This window comes from Mustela lutreola, chromosome 9 (genome assembly GCF_030435805.1).
Source record: "Mustela lutreola isolate mMusLut2 chromosome 9, mMusLut2.pri, whole genome shotgun sequence".
NCBI classification, from domain to species: domain Eukaryota; kingdom Metazoa; phylum Chordata; class Mammalia; order Carnivora; family Mustelidae; genus Mustela; species Mustela lutreola.
The window spans coordinates 67,450,406-67,465,402 of NC_081298.1; the positions used below are offsets into that span (position 1 = coordinate 67,450,406).

Below are 14,997 nucleotides of genomic sequence, written 5' to 3' on the forward strand. Positions count from 1 at the left end.
TTTCTCTTAATACCAATTGTTGAATAATTTATTTCTGCCCTGATTTGAAATGCTACCCTATCATACACTAACTTTCTCTGTTTGCATTTTTGTTTTATTGTGGTAAGGTACATGTGACACAGAAATAAAAAATTACCCATTCCTTTATGATCAATATTTAGAAGCACTTATTTGAGGAAGGATAACCTACATAAACATAAAATGCCGCAAAGAGGGGGTGAAGGAAAAGATGGAAGATTATCCTGTCTGCTTCCTGGAAACACTTTTCCTTTTGTTCTCCTGCTTTACTCTGTGTGCTCTCTTGGCTAATAGTTCTATACTTCTTGGAGTTGAGCTATAGAACTGAGGGCACATGTTCTATTTTTTTTGAGAACTCTTTGGTATTTCTGTGAGAAATTCCTTTCTCCTCTGAGTGGAAGTTAGAACCAGAGGCATTATAACATATGACTTGTTTAGAAACTTTTTTAAAGGGTTCCAAGCATGCCAGAGTCTCATGTAGTTTTTGTGGTTTGACATACACTCTTAGGTAATAAAATTTATTAGCTAAAGTGAATTTGCTTACTTACTGTATTACAGAATGTCTCTGATTATTTGTCTCAATTTCTTAAAAAGCTAGGCCTTTGAATTTGGTAAGTATTTTCTAGTGACAGTTGTGATTAATTTATTTTTTTATTTTCAAATGTCTTATTTTAAAAAAAAAACGTCTTAAATACTGTAATTTTTACTATAAGGAAGTGGATTATCTTGTTTCAGGAATAATCTGGCTGCTTATGTAGTCCGTTAACATTGTTTATTTGACTGTCAACTTTGTAGAAAGGCCTTTCTTTTATATTGTGAGAAGATGTACAAGTGGGGAAATACTTCTTATAGTTTCCTAAAGGATCTTATAATTTGCTGACTGATGAGCCATTTAATAGCACTGGTGGTATATGCAAGCATATAACTCTAAAGAAACTAAAAATTGTCACCCTGTTGGAGCTTATATTTTTCCGAAGATGGTACATACTCAACAGGCTCTTAAACTATTCGAAGGCTTTTAGCTGCTCTTATAGTTGGCAGTGTGTGGGAGGGGAAGCCAGAGTTCAGAGTTTTGAATGCTTCTCATTTCTTTTTCCCCGTGGCATTTTTAAACAGCAGAGCTATTGGAGCATTAGTTTTGAATGGCACATAACTTGGTAGACAACATAAGTGATCAGTCGTTCAAGTGATTCACATCATTCTGATTTTATGTTCTGTGTCTTCCAGATGTCATCGTTGCCAAGAAGAGCAAAAGTAAAGGTCCAGACTGCAGTATCCAAAGATGAATTCTCTTCCTTGTCTGAATTGTAAGCATTTGGTTTCAAATGGGGTTAGGAGAATGATGTATATTTTAAGGAGGAATGTGTTTTGTCACTACTGTAAGTTATTTGGGTTGAAGAATGCTGTGTCTATTTCATTCATTCATGAGACAATGTTTATTGAATTCTTGTTGAGTCTCAGGCTCTGTTTCAGTGTTGGTGTTAAAGTATTAACTAGGAGAGGGAAAGTAACCAACTAAATATGTAACATGATATATACATTAGCATGTAAGGTCCATGAAAGAAGGGAGTTTTCTATTGCTTCAGAGAAGGGTTTCCCAAACTCAGTACTACTGATCAGATAATTCTTTGCTGTGGAGATTGCCCTTTGCATTGCAGAATGTTTAGCAGCATCCCTGGTCTCCACCAACTAGATGCCAGTCACATCTCCCTAGTTATGACAACCAAAAATGTTTCTAGACATGGCCAGATAGTCCTCAAGGGGGCAGAATTGTTGACAGTTGAGAACCTCTGCCTTAGAGCATTGTAGTGTTTGTGCCCTGAAGATATTTGTTAAATAAGTGACTCTAAAGGAACATAAAACAGGGCAGGAGAAAGCATGGTTAGTGGTTCTGGGCAGGGGACATCTTGGATATAGTATTCAGGAAAGTTCTTTTGGAGGATGTGGCAAGAGATCTAAATGAAATTTGGAAGTACAACTTGTAAAGATCTGGGGATGGGGTTCCAAGCAGAGGGAGCAGCAATGCAAAGCCCTTATGGCATGAACAAGCTCTGTGTGTTCAGGGAACAGTAAGACCAGTGGCCAGACAGGAGTCACCAAGGCAGAGAGTGATTGGAAATGAGATTGGTATGGGCAGGACCTAATAGGCCATGACAGAGTATTAGGGTCTTATTTGAAGTGCCGTAACTGAACCAACATGAGTTTGCTCCTTGGGGAGTCACAGGTACACCAGGTGGAGTTGTCACATAAAGTAAACTTTATTTGCAGCAAATAAAGAGATCATAGGGAATAGCTTTCAAAGCTTCCAAAGAGAGTGAATGGGTACCTTTTGTTAAGGGTTAATAGGGAAGCCTTGTCATCTGTGTAGAGGCAGGCACCAAATCACGTGTGTACCTTAAGGAATCATGCCTGTATGTACATCATATGTCATGTAAATAAGGCTGAGTCTCCTCTTTGGGCAGAGATTTTAGTATTATGATGAGGTAAAGGTAATTGCCAGTCATTCCAGGGGTTGCTCCAAGCTTCATCTGTGCAGGTGCAAGTCAGAGGTTTAGCTCAAAGGGTCTGAGTTGTCTGGGCCAGTGAGAGGTCTGGTCAGGGCTGTTGCCATCACCTGAAGAGTGGTTTTGGGTTTTATCTGCCTGAATTAAGAGGTAAGCTGGAAAGAAGAACTTAAGGAACAATGAGAACAAAGCATATGGGCAATAAGGATCAGGTGTTGGGACCTAGCTGGTGACAGTAGGTTGGAAAGGCATCGGAACGCTTGGGGCAGGGATGTGTCATGCTCTGGTTTACATTTGTAAAAGATCATTCTGGTTTCTTGTTGGAAAACAGACCATAGGGGAGCAAGAATGGAAGCAGGGGGTCAGTTAAGGAGATTGCTGTAGAAGCCTAGGGTCCTAGAAGTGAAAGTGGGGGAAAATAGTCTAATTTGGGATATACATTGAAGATAAAGAAGACGAGATATGCTGGGATTAGATTTGGGGTGTGAAGGAAAGGCAGGAATTTGGGGAAGACTGGAAGAGGATCAGGTATGAGGGTAGTAAAATCAGGGGTTCTGTTTTGAGATGATGTCATTGAAAAGTTGGGGAGAGGAAGAGCAGTACGCAAAGGGACAAGGAGGAGCTAGAGAAGCTGCCAGGGAAGTAGGAGGAAAACCAGGGGAGTGAAGACCTTGGAAAGACCTGGAAGGTGTGAAGGATGTGTTATAAGTGAGGGCCAGATGCCAGTAATAGGTCAGGTATGATTAGTGGGAGATGACCAGCTATCTTAAAACTGCCTCATATATAATAAAATAATACCTGTTCTTGGGTTTTTCTTTCTGATACCTGAAAGCCCTTTTGTGTCTGTCATGTGACTTTCACAGTGGTCCCCTACATTACAAAAGTCACATGACAGACACAAAAGGGCTTTCAGGTATCAGAAACTGGTGCCCATGCTCATGTTGGATGGGAACTAGGTGGAATAATGTCTTAGTTTGGAGATAGTATGAGCTGAATCCTGGTTTTCTGTTTCCTTAGTTTTCTAATTCTCCTTCCTTTCAATGCCACTGCTATCTGTTATGGGAGTTTAAATGATTTCGTTTGTTTTTGCCTACTCTTAGGCTTTAGTTTGCTTACGCTACTGAAGAGAACTCCCTGGGGGGAGGGGGGAGAACTATCAGTGGCCTGACCTAGGAGAGCGTAATTTAGAAGAAGTCATTTAATCAGGTTTTTGCCTCCAGGCAGAACTTGAACCCTTCAGAAAGCCAGATATCCCTATTTACTAGCCTTAGTGAAGGAAGTGGTTGTCCTTCCCACCAACACTGACCTTTTACATTGGGGTAGACAGAGATTTAAAAGGGTTGGCAGGAGCACGATGTTCCTTCACCAGAGTGCACGTGACTATTCTTCCTCTGCTGTTGCTGTGAGTTTGATTCATGGGTTGTTAGAAAGTACTGCAGCTGCACCTGATCCCATCCAACCAGCAAACAAATCCATTCGATGAAAGGGAAAAACGAAAAATTGAAGCATTTGGAAGGGCCTTAGTGCTGGCTTTTTATGTCATTTAGGGTGTTTCCTAGCACCATTTCCCATTTCTTACATTGGTTTGAGTAACTTTAAGAAAATTTGATTACCACTTAGGAAATTGTATAAGCACTTTTCACTGTTATAATGGCAAACATTACAATGACTATGGTGGGACACCACCCAGTAAATTGCTTAAGGTAATAAATGGTTTCCTCTGTTTTGAATGTGTGTGTGTGTGTGTGTGTGTGTGTATGTGTGTGTGTGTGCACACGTGCACATGCTGGGTGAGTGAGAGGGGAATAGAGAGACCTGTGATTCATAGTATATCAGGGGCTATTTTTACTTTGGTCCTCCATCAACTCTTGTTTTAGTACTTAGCTATATCTGTTCATAGCCTGTGCTCACATCACTGCATTTTGTATTAAACACCTCCTACCTCCTACCTTTTTTGCTTTCAAGAAGCATGTCTCTTTTGCCTTTGACATTTACCTTCATTTTTCCTAGAGATTTTTCTGTCAATTTACTTCTAGATCGTCTGCTTCTGAAGAAGATGACAAGGAAGATAGTGTGTGGGAGCCCCAAAAGAAAGTCGTCAGAAGTCGTAAGCAGCCTGTTCCCAAAGAATCCAAATCAAAGAGGGTGCCACGGGTAAAGAAGACCACTAAGATCAATGATGGCTTAGAAGGCATGGCTGTTAAGGAGGAGCTGGTAGGTGCTTTTTGTTGGGTGAAGGGAAGACTGTAGTGCCTTCCTAATTGGTGATGCTACTTTCTTCTTATAGAAAGTGGGACAGAATAGGTAGTTGACAAAAGTACAGGGCAGTGGCATTCTCTACCATGGGCTCTAGTAGTATTTATCGTTAGACTGTGTTCGAAGGGAAAGAATATTTGTCAACTGACATATTGATGGATTTTTCTATAAGCAAATGCTGTATGTGTACAAATCTGGATTAAAACACAACAACGACAACAATAAATTATAGGCTTTTTTGCATTATAAAAAGAGTTGTGCATTTCCAAAATCATTCTCTGTGGTATTCCTTTAAGAAACTGCTTCCATGGTACATTTGAAATAATACTTTTTTAATATGCTGTAGAAGCTTGACTTTTCAGGGACACATTTACTGTGTATAGTAGAGGACATTATATTGTACCTTGCTCTGCTCTTATTTAAATCAGTCTTTCTCCCGTTATCCAGTACTTCTGTTTCTTCATCTTTATATACAAGCTTTTCACTGAACACACTTGAATGGGTGAGCAGGCTTTACCTAGAGCTGAGAAAGTATTGACATCTATTATATTATTGGCAAAATTTGGAGGTTTTTCATTAAGCGTGGTATGGTTGCACCTAAAAGTAGCTTGATTGCCTAACCTACGAAATATCTCTTAGTTCCGTGGTTTTTGGCATTAGGACCATAAAACCTTTGAGAATCTGATAAAAGTTATGAACCCTCTCTTCAGCAGAATGTGCACATGCCTAGCTTCTAAATATTAAAATATAGCTCAAGAAGGTACAGCTTAAGAACCCTTGTCATGGTGATTTCTTGATCCTTCCAGTGATGCTCAGTTATATGTGTATAAAAAAAAAATTAGAGGGTGCCTGGGTGGCTCAATGGGTTCAGCCCCTGCCTTCGGCTCAGGTCATGATCTCAGGGTCCTGGGATCGAGTCCCGCATCGGGCTCTCTGCTCAGCAGGGAGCCTGCTTCCCTCTCTCTCTCTCTGCCTGCCTCTCTGTCTACTTGTGATCTCTCTCTGTGAAATAAATAAATAAAATCTTAAAAAAAAAAAGAATTAGAATAGAAACTTTCACTTAAGAAACATTCTGGGGAGTTTTTAGAATTTCTTTCAGAATTGCCAAAATTCACACATTTTATACCTCAGCAAGAGCACATTGAGCATGTTAGAAGACTTTATTCCTTTAGGTTTGGCGCTCTGCTCTGCTGTAGCCACCACCGAACAAAATAATTGAAAACCTTATTTTGGGTAGAATGAGAATCAGTAGCCTCCTTAACAAACATCACAGACAAAATTAATTGTTAGTCTCTTCCTCTCTATGTTGCTGGCATTTACCAACCTACTCACCACTCTGGACACTGAAGACTTTTGCTCAGCTCCATTTCATGTCTCCTCTCTGCCACCTTCTGCTGTTGTTCTTGGTGATTTCTCCTCCACTGGGATGCACTCCCTGATGCCTTGGTTCTTTGACCTCCTCATCTCTAGGGACCGTGTCTTCTTCTCTGCCTTTACCACTCCTCTCGTGAGCTCAGCCTGAATCTTGCCATCATCAGAAACTGTGCTATTGTCATTCCTTTCCAAGCATCCTGTGTTCGGAGCACCATCTCACCATTTCCTTTTCTCCTTGTTCACTGTTCAGGTGCCATCACAGCCACACTTTTATAGCCTTGTCACATCTCCTTGGTAGCTCTCAACCCGGGGAGCTTGAAAAAATGCTCCTGTACTAGACCATTTAAATCTGAAAAGAATTCTGAGGGTAGAGATGGGCCCAGGTCTCAGCTGTATTGTTTGCTTGAAGCTCCTCAGGTGACTTCTGTGGACAGCCAGGGCTGAGGGCTATGACCCAGTCGTTGGACTGTAGTGCTTCCCCAGATCTGCTTTATGGATCACCATCAGTCAGCCCTTTTCTTTTCTTACTTTACCTAGTCTTGACTACATAACCTCTCATTTAAACCACTTTTCATTAGTCTCACCAGTTTTGCCCTTCTTTCCTTCAGTCACACATGGCTGATCAGACCCGACACTGGGTGAGCCATTGCCTCTGCTCTGCCAGCACAGAGCAGCTGACTCTTGCTGAAACAACCTTGACCTAATTGGTTTTCCTTTAGATTCATAATCTCAGACCTCAAAATTACACTAAAAATACCTGGTAGACCCATTTTTTTCCTCTGGCGGATTTGTTTTTCCAGTTTTTTCTTGTTTCTTAAACTTCTAAATTCCTTTCTCTCCCTTTCAGCTGATGACATTGCCTTTTACATGTTTAAAAATTCATGAAGCTCCTCATTATTTCACAACCAGGCTAGCTGAATTTGCGTTCCTTTTCTGCCCTGTTACGGTGTAGGAAATGTCATCCCCCTGTCCAGGATTAGTCCCACCACTGGGGCTGTCATTGCTGTCTCCTCTTGCTCAAGGTCTGTGTGTCTTTAGTCATTCCCTTTCTTTTCTCTCGTCAACTTTTCTTCCAGTGACTCAATTGCTACAGAGTATAAAAATGCTCTTTTAAATCTAGTTTTTAAGAAGCCTCCCTTCAACTCCTTATCCCTCTCCAGTTATCTGTCGAGCTCACACAGTACAACACAAGCCAGGGCCAAGGCCTGCTGACTGATTTGACTGGAAAAGACACAGTGAGCCACTTTTTTGCTTTAGACAGTTGACTTGCTTTCAGAGATGACAAAAAGAAGAATAGTCAAATTCTTCTTGGAGTCTTGGGTTTAGTCATAGGCTACATAATAACCATGTGGAGTGTTAAGGCTGATTAAAAAAAAAAAAAGCAGTGAGGGCAGAAGAAAATGAACTTTGATTTTTCAGTCAGCCAAAGATTCAGGTTGAACATAAGGAAGAAAAATGTTCTCATGGAGGCTTACTAAACTTGAGACAGGCTATAGAATCTCAGAAACTTCATAAAATAGAGAGATTTTTCCTTATGTTTTCAATAGTTTAGATCTACCTTTTTCAAACTTTTGGTCTTTGAACCCCTTTACACTCTTAAAACTTCCTGAGGAACCCAAGGAACTTTTGGTTATTGGGTTAGGATATTAATATTTACCATATAAAAATTGAAAATGAGAAATTAAAATATTGATTAATTTTTTTAAAAACCTATTACATGTTAATGTAGCTAAATCTTATTTTAATGAAAAATAAGTATATATTTTCCCCAAAACAAAAAAAATTAGTGAGAAGAATACATTGTTTACATTTTTTCAGATGTCTTTAATGTCTTATTTGACTTACTAGAATATAACTGAAATGTATAAACAAAACCTGCTTCCACACAGATATGTTTTTGCAAAAGGGAGATGCATTTTAAAAGCTTATTTGATGCAGTACCAAAACTCAGTGAGTGGTAGTTTCTTAAAAGTTTGTTTCATTGTGAAATCTGAAACCATGTTAATGAACTTCTTGTACTCTACTACATTAAAATCCACTGGTTCATGTTATTTGAATGGGTCTTTTACCCCTGCATGATTTTGTGACATATATTGATCATTTGGAAAATACCGGTTCACTGATTTATGGAGATCTTGTGGATTTTTATCATCTTCCATTACCTGGTGTCAAAAAACCACATTTATTAGTATAACCTCCAGTCTCATCACAGTGTTGGAAAGCTGTCAAGTTCAGAGTGGGTACAATTTCCAAAATTCTAATTTTCACTTTTAAATTTATTGTTGGTTGCAAATGTCAGGTGTTTTCTTCAGGTGACAGTCACAGGTCATTTCTGGAAAAGTATCCCAAGTCTGAATAACCATAGTTTGTCAGTCATTATTTCAAGTAAAAATGCCACTTTCTGGAAAAAGAAGCTGGTTCAGTTCACAACTGAAATGGGTGCATGCAAGCTTTTGTTCGAGATGACCACTGCACATCTGTATGCCTTCGCATGCAGCTGAAGTGTTCTATGTGTACTCACCATTTCAGCATGAAGTATTAAAAAGGTGTGTTTTCAAGGACTGAAACTATAAAAATCAATACTTTTTATTTATTTATTTAATTTATTTTAATGTAGGCTCCACGCTCAGTGTAGGGCTTGAACACACCACTCTGAGGTCAAGAGGCATGTTCTCTACCAACTGAGCAAGCCAGGTGCCCCTAAAGATGAGTAATTTTTAACTGCATTGTTAAGTGAAACTCACATCGTTTTACTCTAAGAGTGTGGCGGTGAAGGGAACGGTGACTGCTAGTACTGCTTGGTGCCATTGCTCTTGTACTCTCAGAGAAATGTCAACAAAAGAAGGCAGATCATGTCTTGGCCTTATTATGAATAGAGTGCGGCCTTGCAGAGCCCCTGAAAGGCCCTGAGGACAACACTGAGAAACACTAGGTAAATCTTGCCTGAAGACTCCAGAGAGGGTACCTTTCAAGTGTCTTTATGATTGTTGACTTTTCTTATTTTCCTCTCGGTCATTGTACTTTTTCTTCATTTCTTTGTCTACTTCCTTCTCCCTCTCCTAGAAGATAGTCTAGATACGGTAGCGGTGGTACTGATGGTGGGATCTGCAGATGTTTTCATGCTTCCTATAAGCCAGGCAACATGCTTCACGCTACGGCTGTGTGAACTTACTCAATCCTCATCACCACCCCTCGAGGCATGTGCTATTACCATCCTGATTTTATAGATGAGAAAGCCACAGCAAGAAATGTGAAGTGATTTGCTCATGGATAATAGATAGTATGTGATGGAACTGGGTTTCTAAGTTAGCAACATGATTTTGTCAGCATTTCAGAAATCAAAACATCTCTCGTGGGTGGTTTTACCTCAGCTGTGCTTGTAAGAGGGGTGTGTAAAACCAGAGAATTGATTTAATAATTAACGATTTGATATAATAATCACAAGGACATGACATTTTTCTGACTGGTATTGTCTCTCCTCAGAGGCTGAAGTAAGTAGGCACTTAAATAAGAATCAGAGATTTACTCCATGAGCATGGATCCAGATTGGGAGAATTAGATAAATCCATTCTTTTGGATTTATTGAATGCCTCCTATGGTCTAGGCCTTATGTTTGTCACAAGGACATCAGATGTTTTAAATGCATGGATCTAAGGTAGTGTGATGGATTCATCTCAGGAGGGCTGTCTTACCAATGCGACCAAAATACTCAGAGTCTGTTTGCTAAGCTATCCTCTTCCTCTTACATTGTTTAGAAGAATGTTGATCATATTTGCTTTTTTACAATTCCTCTTGTTCTGCCCCTCTATGGTTGCAGCCCTCTGTATGGCTGACACCTTTCTTTTACTGTATCAAGCCATTTCATCAAGTTATTATCAACTCTTATGAACCTATGCGTCATTCTATTTTTATATCTCTGTTCTTACCCATTATGTTTCAGCTAAACATGTAATACTCAGAGGGTTTCTAATGTACATCATCTCCAGGTTAGGTGGTGGTGGGTGAGTTTAAGGATGGGGATGTTGTAGTTCAAAGTATTTTCAGTAGTCAGTAATTCTGGAAAAATACTTGATAGGAGAGAAAATTGAATTTTGACTAAAAAATAGTTTGGGAATTCTTCATTTGGTTGAGTTGGCGCCATCGACATCTATTTAGGTAACCAGAAACAGGCTAGCCTGTGAAACTGTAAACTCCATGCAGGTAGGGTCTGTTATGTTATTTATCACTCCAGTGCCAAAATGAATGCCAACTGTCATTCCTTCACACCTGAGCTATTGCGAAGGCTGGGGGTGGTGGAGAGAGTGGCTCCTGGACACTAGGTGGACTACTGTGTAGATTCCTCCTAAAAAAATGCCTGACACCACTCTGCTGTCATGCTGTGTTTTCTGTTCCTAGTGTTCTGCATGAATTGGTGGCGGGATTAGCCTGCTGTGTTTTCTGAGTATGTGAGTGTTACTTTTTTCCCCCAAAGGGTTGACTTTTGGTTGCAAGTTTTATTTTTTATTTTTAAAATATTTTATTCATTTATTTATTTGACAGCGAGAGAGACAGTGAAAGAGGAAATGCAAGCAAGGGAAGTGGGAGAGGGAGAAGCAGGCTTCCCACTGAGTGGGGAACCTGATGCAGGGCTCGATCCCAGGACCCTGGGATCATGACCTGAGCTGAAGGCAGATACTTAACGACTGAGCCACCCAGGCACCCCTGATTGCAAGTTTTAAATCTTGTTTTTTTCCAGCTTCCATAAACTTATCCTTTACTCGTTTTTAAAAAATGGGACATTTTATTTCTAGATAATTATAGATTCACATGCAGTTGTAAAATATAATACAGAGATTGTATACCCTTTAATTTCTTCCAACCGTAACATTTTACAAAACTATAGTAAACTATCATAACCAGGGTATTTACATTGACAAAATCTAGGGACCTTATGAAATTTCTCCAGTTTTTTTGTATTCATTTATTTGTGTATTTCTGTATGTTTAGTTCTGTACAATTTTATCACCTGTATTCATATGTGTATCCACCATCCAGAATGGTTCCATCACCACAAGCATCCCTAGTACTGCCTAGTATTTGCCTTTTTGTAGCCACACCTACCTCCTTTTGGACCCTTACCCCCATCTCTGACCCTCCAGTAATCACTAATTTTTTGGGGAATGCTAAATAAAGCATTAATCATTAATGTTATGTAAATTTTAAAGTATGTAACTTTTTGCAATTGCCTTTTTCCTCATTCAACATAATTTCCTTGAGATTCTTCCACGTAATTGTGTGTATCAGTAATTTTTTTATTCCTGAATAATATTCCAGGATATTTAGTTTTTATCTTTTAATTTTCATGTGTTCTGTTTGTGGTTTGATAGAATAACTCTGTGGCTATTGCTGATGTTGATTTGGAAGACAGAAAAAATAAATTGGATAGCATGAAGACTCTGAAAACAGCAAAGACAAAACGGAAGAATTCAGCTCAGTCATCTTCTGGTCAGAGGACCAAAAAGCTGAAAGTTGATGAAGAAACCGCCATGGCCAATAGTACAGAGACGCCATCCACGAGCACGGTGTGGGAAAGTGTGTGCAAGAAGGAAGAAAATGAAGATGACTTTACATTTGGCCAGTCCCCTTTAAAGAAAGTGAAGACCGAAGCATGTCCTCAGGGGCAGCCTGTGAGGTTTCCAGCAAATACCAACAGCATTAAAGAGGAGGTGGAAATGAACTGGGACATAGTACAGGTATGTGCAGTCATTTAGTTTGTGGGGTTCCTTTCTTTTTGATTAGAGTAAGAATGGCACTGGCTAAGGAAAGGTTGGAAATTTTCAGGTCTCTTCAGTTTTTCTAGTGATTTCTGGAGGCTTTGGCCACTGGTTCTTTTTTTTTTTTTTTTTTTTAAGATTTAATTTATTTATTTGACAGAGATCACAAGTAGGCAGAGAGGCAGACAGAGAGAGAGAGAGGAGAAAGCAGGCTCCCCGCTGAGCAGAGAGCCCAATGCGGGGCTCGATCCCAGGACCCTGGGATCATGACCTGAGCCAAAGGCAGAGGCTTTAACCCACTGAGCCACCCAGGTGCCCCTGGCCACTGGTTCTTATCCTAGGTATGCTGTTTCATTTTATAGCTCATCATCATCATCAGCTCTTGAACTAAGAGCTGTGACCTCAGGCAAGGTGGGCTTCTGCCATGGTGTTTTGGTGAACATGCACTGTATAGAGATATTGCACCAACAGACCAGGTCCTCATAAGTTCATTGTGAAGATCTTGTTTTGAACTTGGACCGTATTTCCTGATCAAAGTAGTGTGAGTGATTAGGACATTGACCATTAGTACAGCTCTAATTCTTAATGTAATATTGTAATATACTGTAAACAGGGTCTAGAAATTTCTTGGGAAAAATCTAGCTAAATTCCAACTTGAGCTGCCTTGGATTTCTTCCAGTTTCTTGTTTGGCTTTAGAGATGGCAGAGAAGACCTGAAGAGTGACTTTTAAATGGTGATTCTCAACTTCTGTCTATTCCAACATACTCCGGAGACATTTCACACTTAATTATGGTAGTGCCCCTCAGGGAGATGCATATGACCTCCCTCTTGTCTGTATCATGGTGAATCTGATGGGTACTCCTTCCCTTTCTGTGAATTACTGCTCTAGAGCCCAGGGCCTCTGCTTGTTCCAGCTGCTACTTCTCAGTCTGGGATTAGCTGTGTGTTAACCTTTTTCTTTAGAGGAATTTTTTTTCCCCCCATGGTGTCTCTTCTGTTACCTATTAGTAGAGCATCACCGGTAACTTTTAATTTTGATTTTTCTCTTCTCTGGCTGACTAAGGAGTAGAATGTTGCCTCAGAGCTTTCTTCTCATCCTTGTTCCTGAACTAAATAGTCCAAAGTTTCTTGGAGAAACAGTATATCATTGGTCTCCTTTCTGTACCATTGTTTTCTTTATTCACTTATTCACTTTATTTACTTTCTTTATTCACAAGGACATGGTTTTACTTTTTTTTGTTTTCTCCCTATCCCCATCCCTTACAAGGACATATTTTAAAAGAATAGTCATGGACCACCTGCATCAGATTCACCTGAAGGCTTTCTTGAAAGGCAGACCCCTTGCTTAGTTCTAGTCCAGACTCACAGGGGCAGGTGGATGTTTCCCATTTCCTTTTCTTTTCACTAAGACTTAGAAGCTGATGTCTCTACTATTGATATAAGTCTGCTTCTAATCTTGGAAAGGCAGCAGGAAGGAGGGAAGAACGTTTCAGAGACCACGAAATCTCTTGAAATACAGAGATAAATTCTTCAAGGTTAAGGGCTGCTTACCCTATGACACTTTGCTTCACACCCATCCCCTAAGCTGTGTAACAGAGAAAGAGATGAAAATGGTCTTGCCTTAGCCCATTATCTCTTAATTATAAGTGATAGAAACCTACTTCTAATGATCTAAGCAGGAATGAGTTTATTACCAAGGACATGGGGTCTTTCAAAGAATGGAAGGGACAAAGTGTGATCAAGTCTCCCAAAGGCCTTGAACCAGAAATAGGAAAACCGTGAGGACTCGAGGAAGGCTATTTCTCAGTTTTCTCTTTCTTTTCACTTCCAAGCATTGTTTTCTCCTCCTCCTCCTTATTGGAAGTGATTTTTTGATAGTTCAAACAGGACTGCTTTTAGGATCTGGCACTCCTTGCTTGTGAGTTGGGAGAAATGGCTGCTACAGCTGCCACCTTCCCCGGGCACCCTGACAACTAGGAAGCTCAGCATTTTCTAGATGGCTTTAGGGGTTGCCTGGGAAACTTTAGGTGTGATTTGCATTGGGGTTTTTTTGTTTAACCAGCTGCAGTCTTCATTGTCCAACATTTAGTTACTTTTTCAGACAATTCTTGTGGTGTATGTGGATTTCTTTTTCTTTCCTTTCTCATTCTTCCATAAACAGCAGAGAATAATTTTATCTTGGCACTGCATTCCTGCTTCCAAACATGGTTGACAGCAGTGGCAGGTGGTAGGGGAGAGGAGACTGAGAAGAGTGAGAGTCACCAGTGCTGAGTCTGACAGTCAGGAAGGCTTTGACCCTTTGGATGAGGATTAGATTCATTGAAATGCCTTTGATATGTGTATTATCTGCCACAAAACAAAATATGTGGCCAAGTTCTTTGGGGAAATACTGAAAGATAGCTAGTTAATAAGGTACTGTCAATGGAAATTAATTATATAGAGATTATTAATCATTACCGATTGATCATGTGGGAGATGTCATTTCTGTTTCCTTCATTTTGTGTGCAGTTCCCCATATCCCCTGTCCACCATGTCATCATGATCCTTTGCTTTTTCCCTTCACGGTGTGTTTCTCAACTCTGAAAATTCAACTGCTTTTTCAGGAACATCACCATCTTGTTTGGGGAGAGAAAACTGCATTGCCAATACTTAAGTACTTAAGTTACTTATAGACTTTATGTGTAAACATACTTTGTGTCCATTTCTAACTCAGAAACGGGGATTTCCAGATCCCTTTGAGCAGAGGCAACCTATTCTTCAGCCCTTTTCCCCAAACTGCAAATGTGTGGTCGCAATCAGAAACTAATTTTCATTAAAGAACATTATATAATTATGCAAATATGATATAAATACTGTGACCTTTTTTAGAATTTGAAGAGGTGACTAGCTACAACCAGTTTTTGAGAAAATTAAATGCTTCAAAATGGTGATTGCTATTAGAGTCTCTTTATTTTGAGGGGGCTGGGAGTAAGGAGTGGAGTAGCCACATATGTTAGTAAGGTTTGCCAGATTAGAGAGGAAGAGCAAGCCCAACTCTCTTTATTAGCCATATTTCTTGCAAGAGATGATGGGAAATGGTGTGGGTGATGAA

General features: G+C 39.8%; 2 protein-coding genes across 4 annotated transcripts in view; one reads left to right on the top strand and one right to left on the bottom strand.

Annotated features, from left to right (window-relative positions):
* PRKCE (protein kinase C epsilon) overlaps positions 1-6,160 on the bottom strand; it is a 536,368-nt gene extending 530,208 nt beyond the window's left edge. The window contains exon 1 of the mRNA XM_059134569.1: positions 6,111-6,160. Coding sequence (XP_058990552.1) covers positions 6,111-6,145 — 35 coding nt within the window. The 5' untranslated portion in view covers positions 6,146-6,160. The remainder of the gene's footprint in view (positions 1-6,110) is intronic.
* The window catches only part of SRBD1 (S1 RNA binding domain 1), a 197,806-nt gene that overhangs the window by 3,958 nt on the left and 178,851 nt on the right, over positions 1-14,997 (top strand). For all 3 annotated transcript variants that reach the window (XM_059134567.1, XM_059134564.1, XM_059134566.1), the window contains exons 2-4: positions 1,246-1,325; positions 4,559-4,736; positions 11,519-11,884. In XM_059134567.1, the coding sequence (XP_058990550.1) occupies positions 1,246-1,325; positions 4,559-4,736; positions 11,519-11,884 (624 nt within the window). The remainder of the gene's footprint in view (positions 1-1,245; positions 1,326-4,558; positions 4,737-11,518; positions 11,885-14,997) is intronic.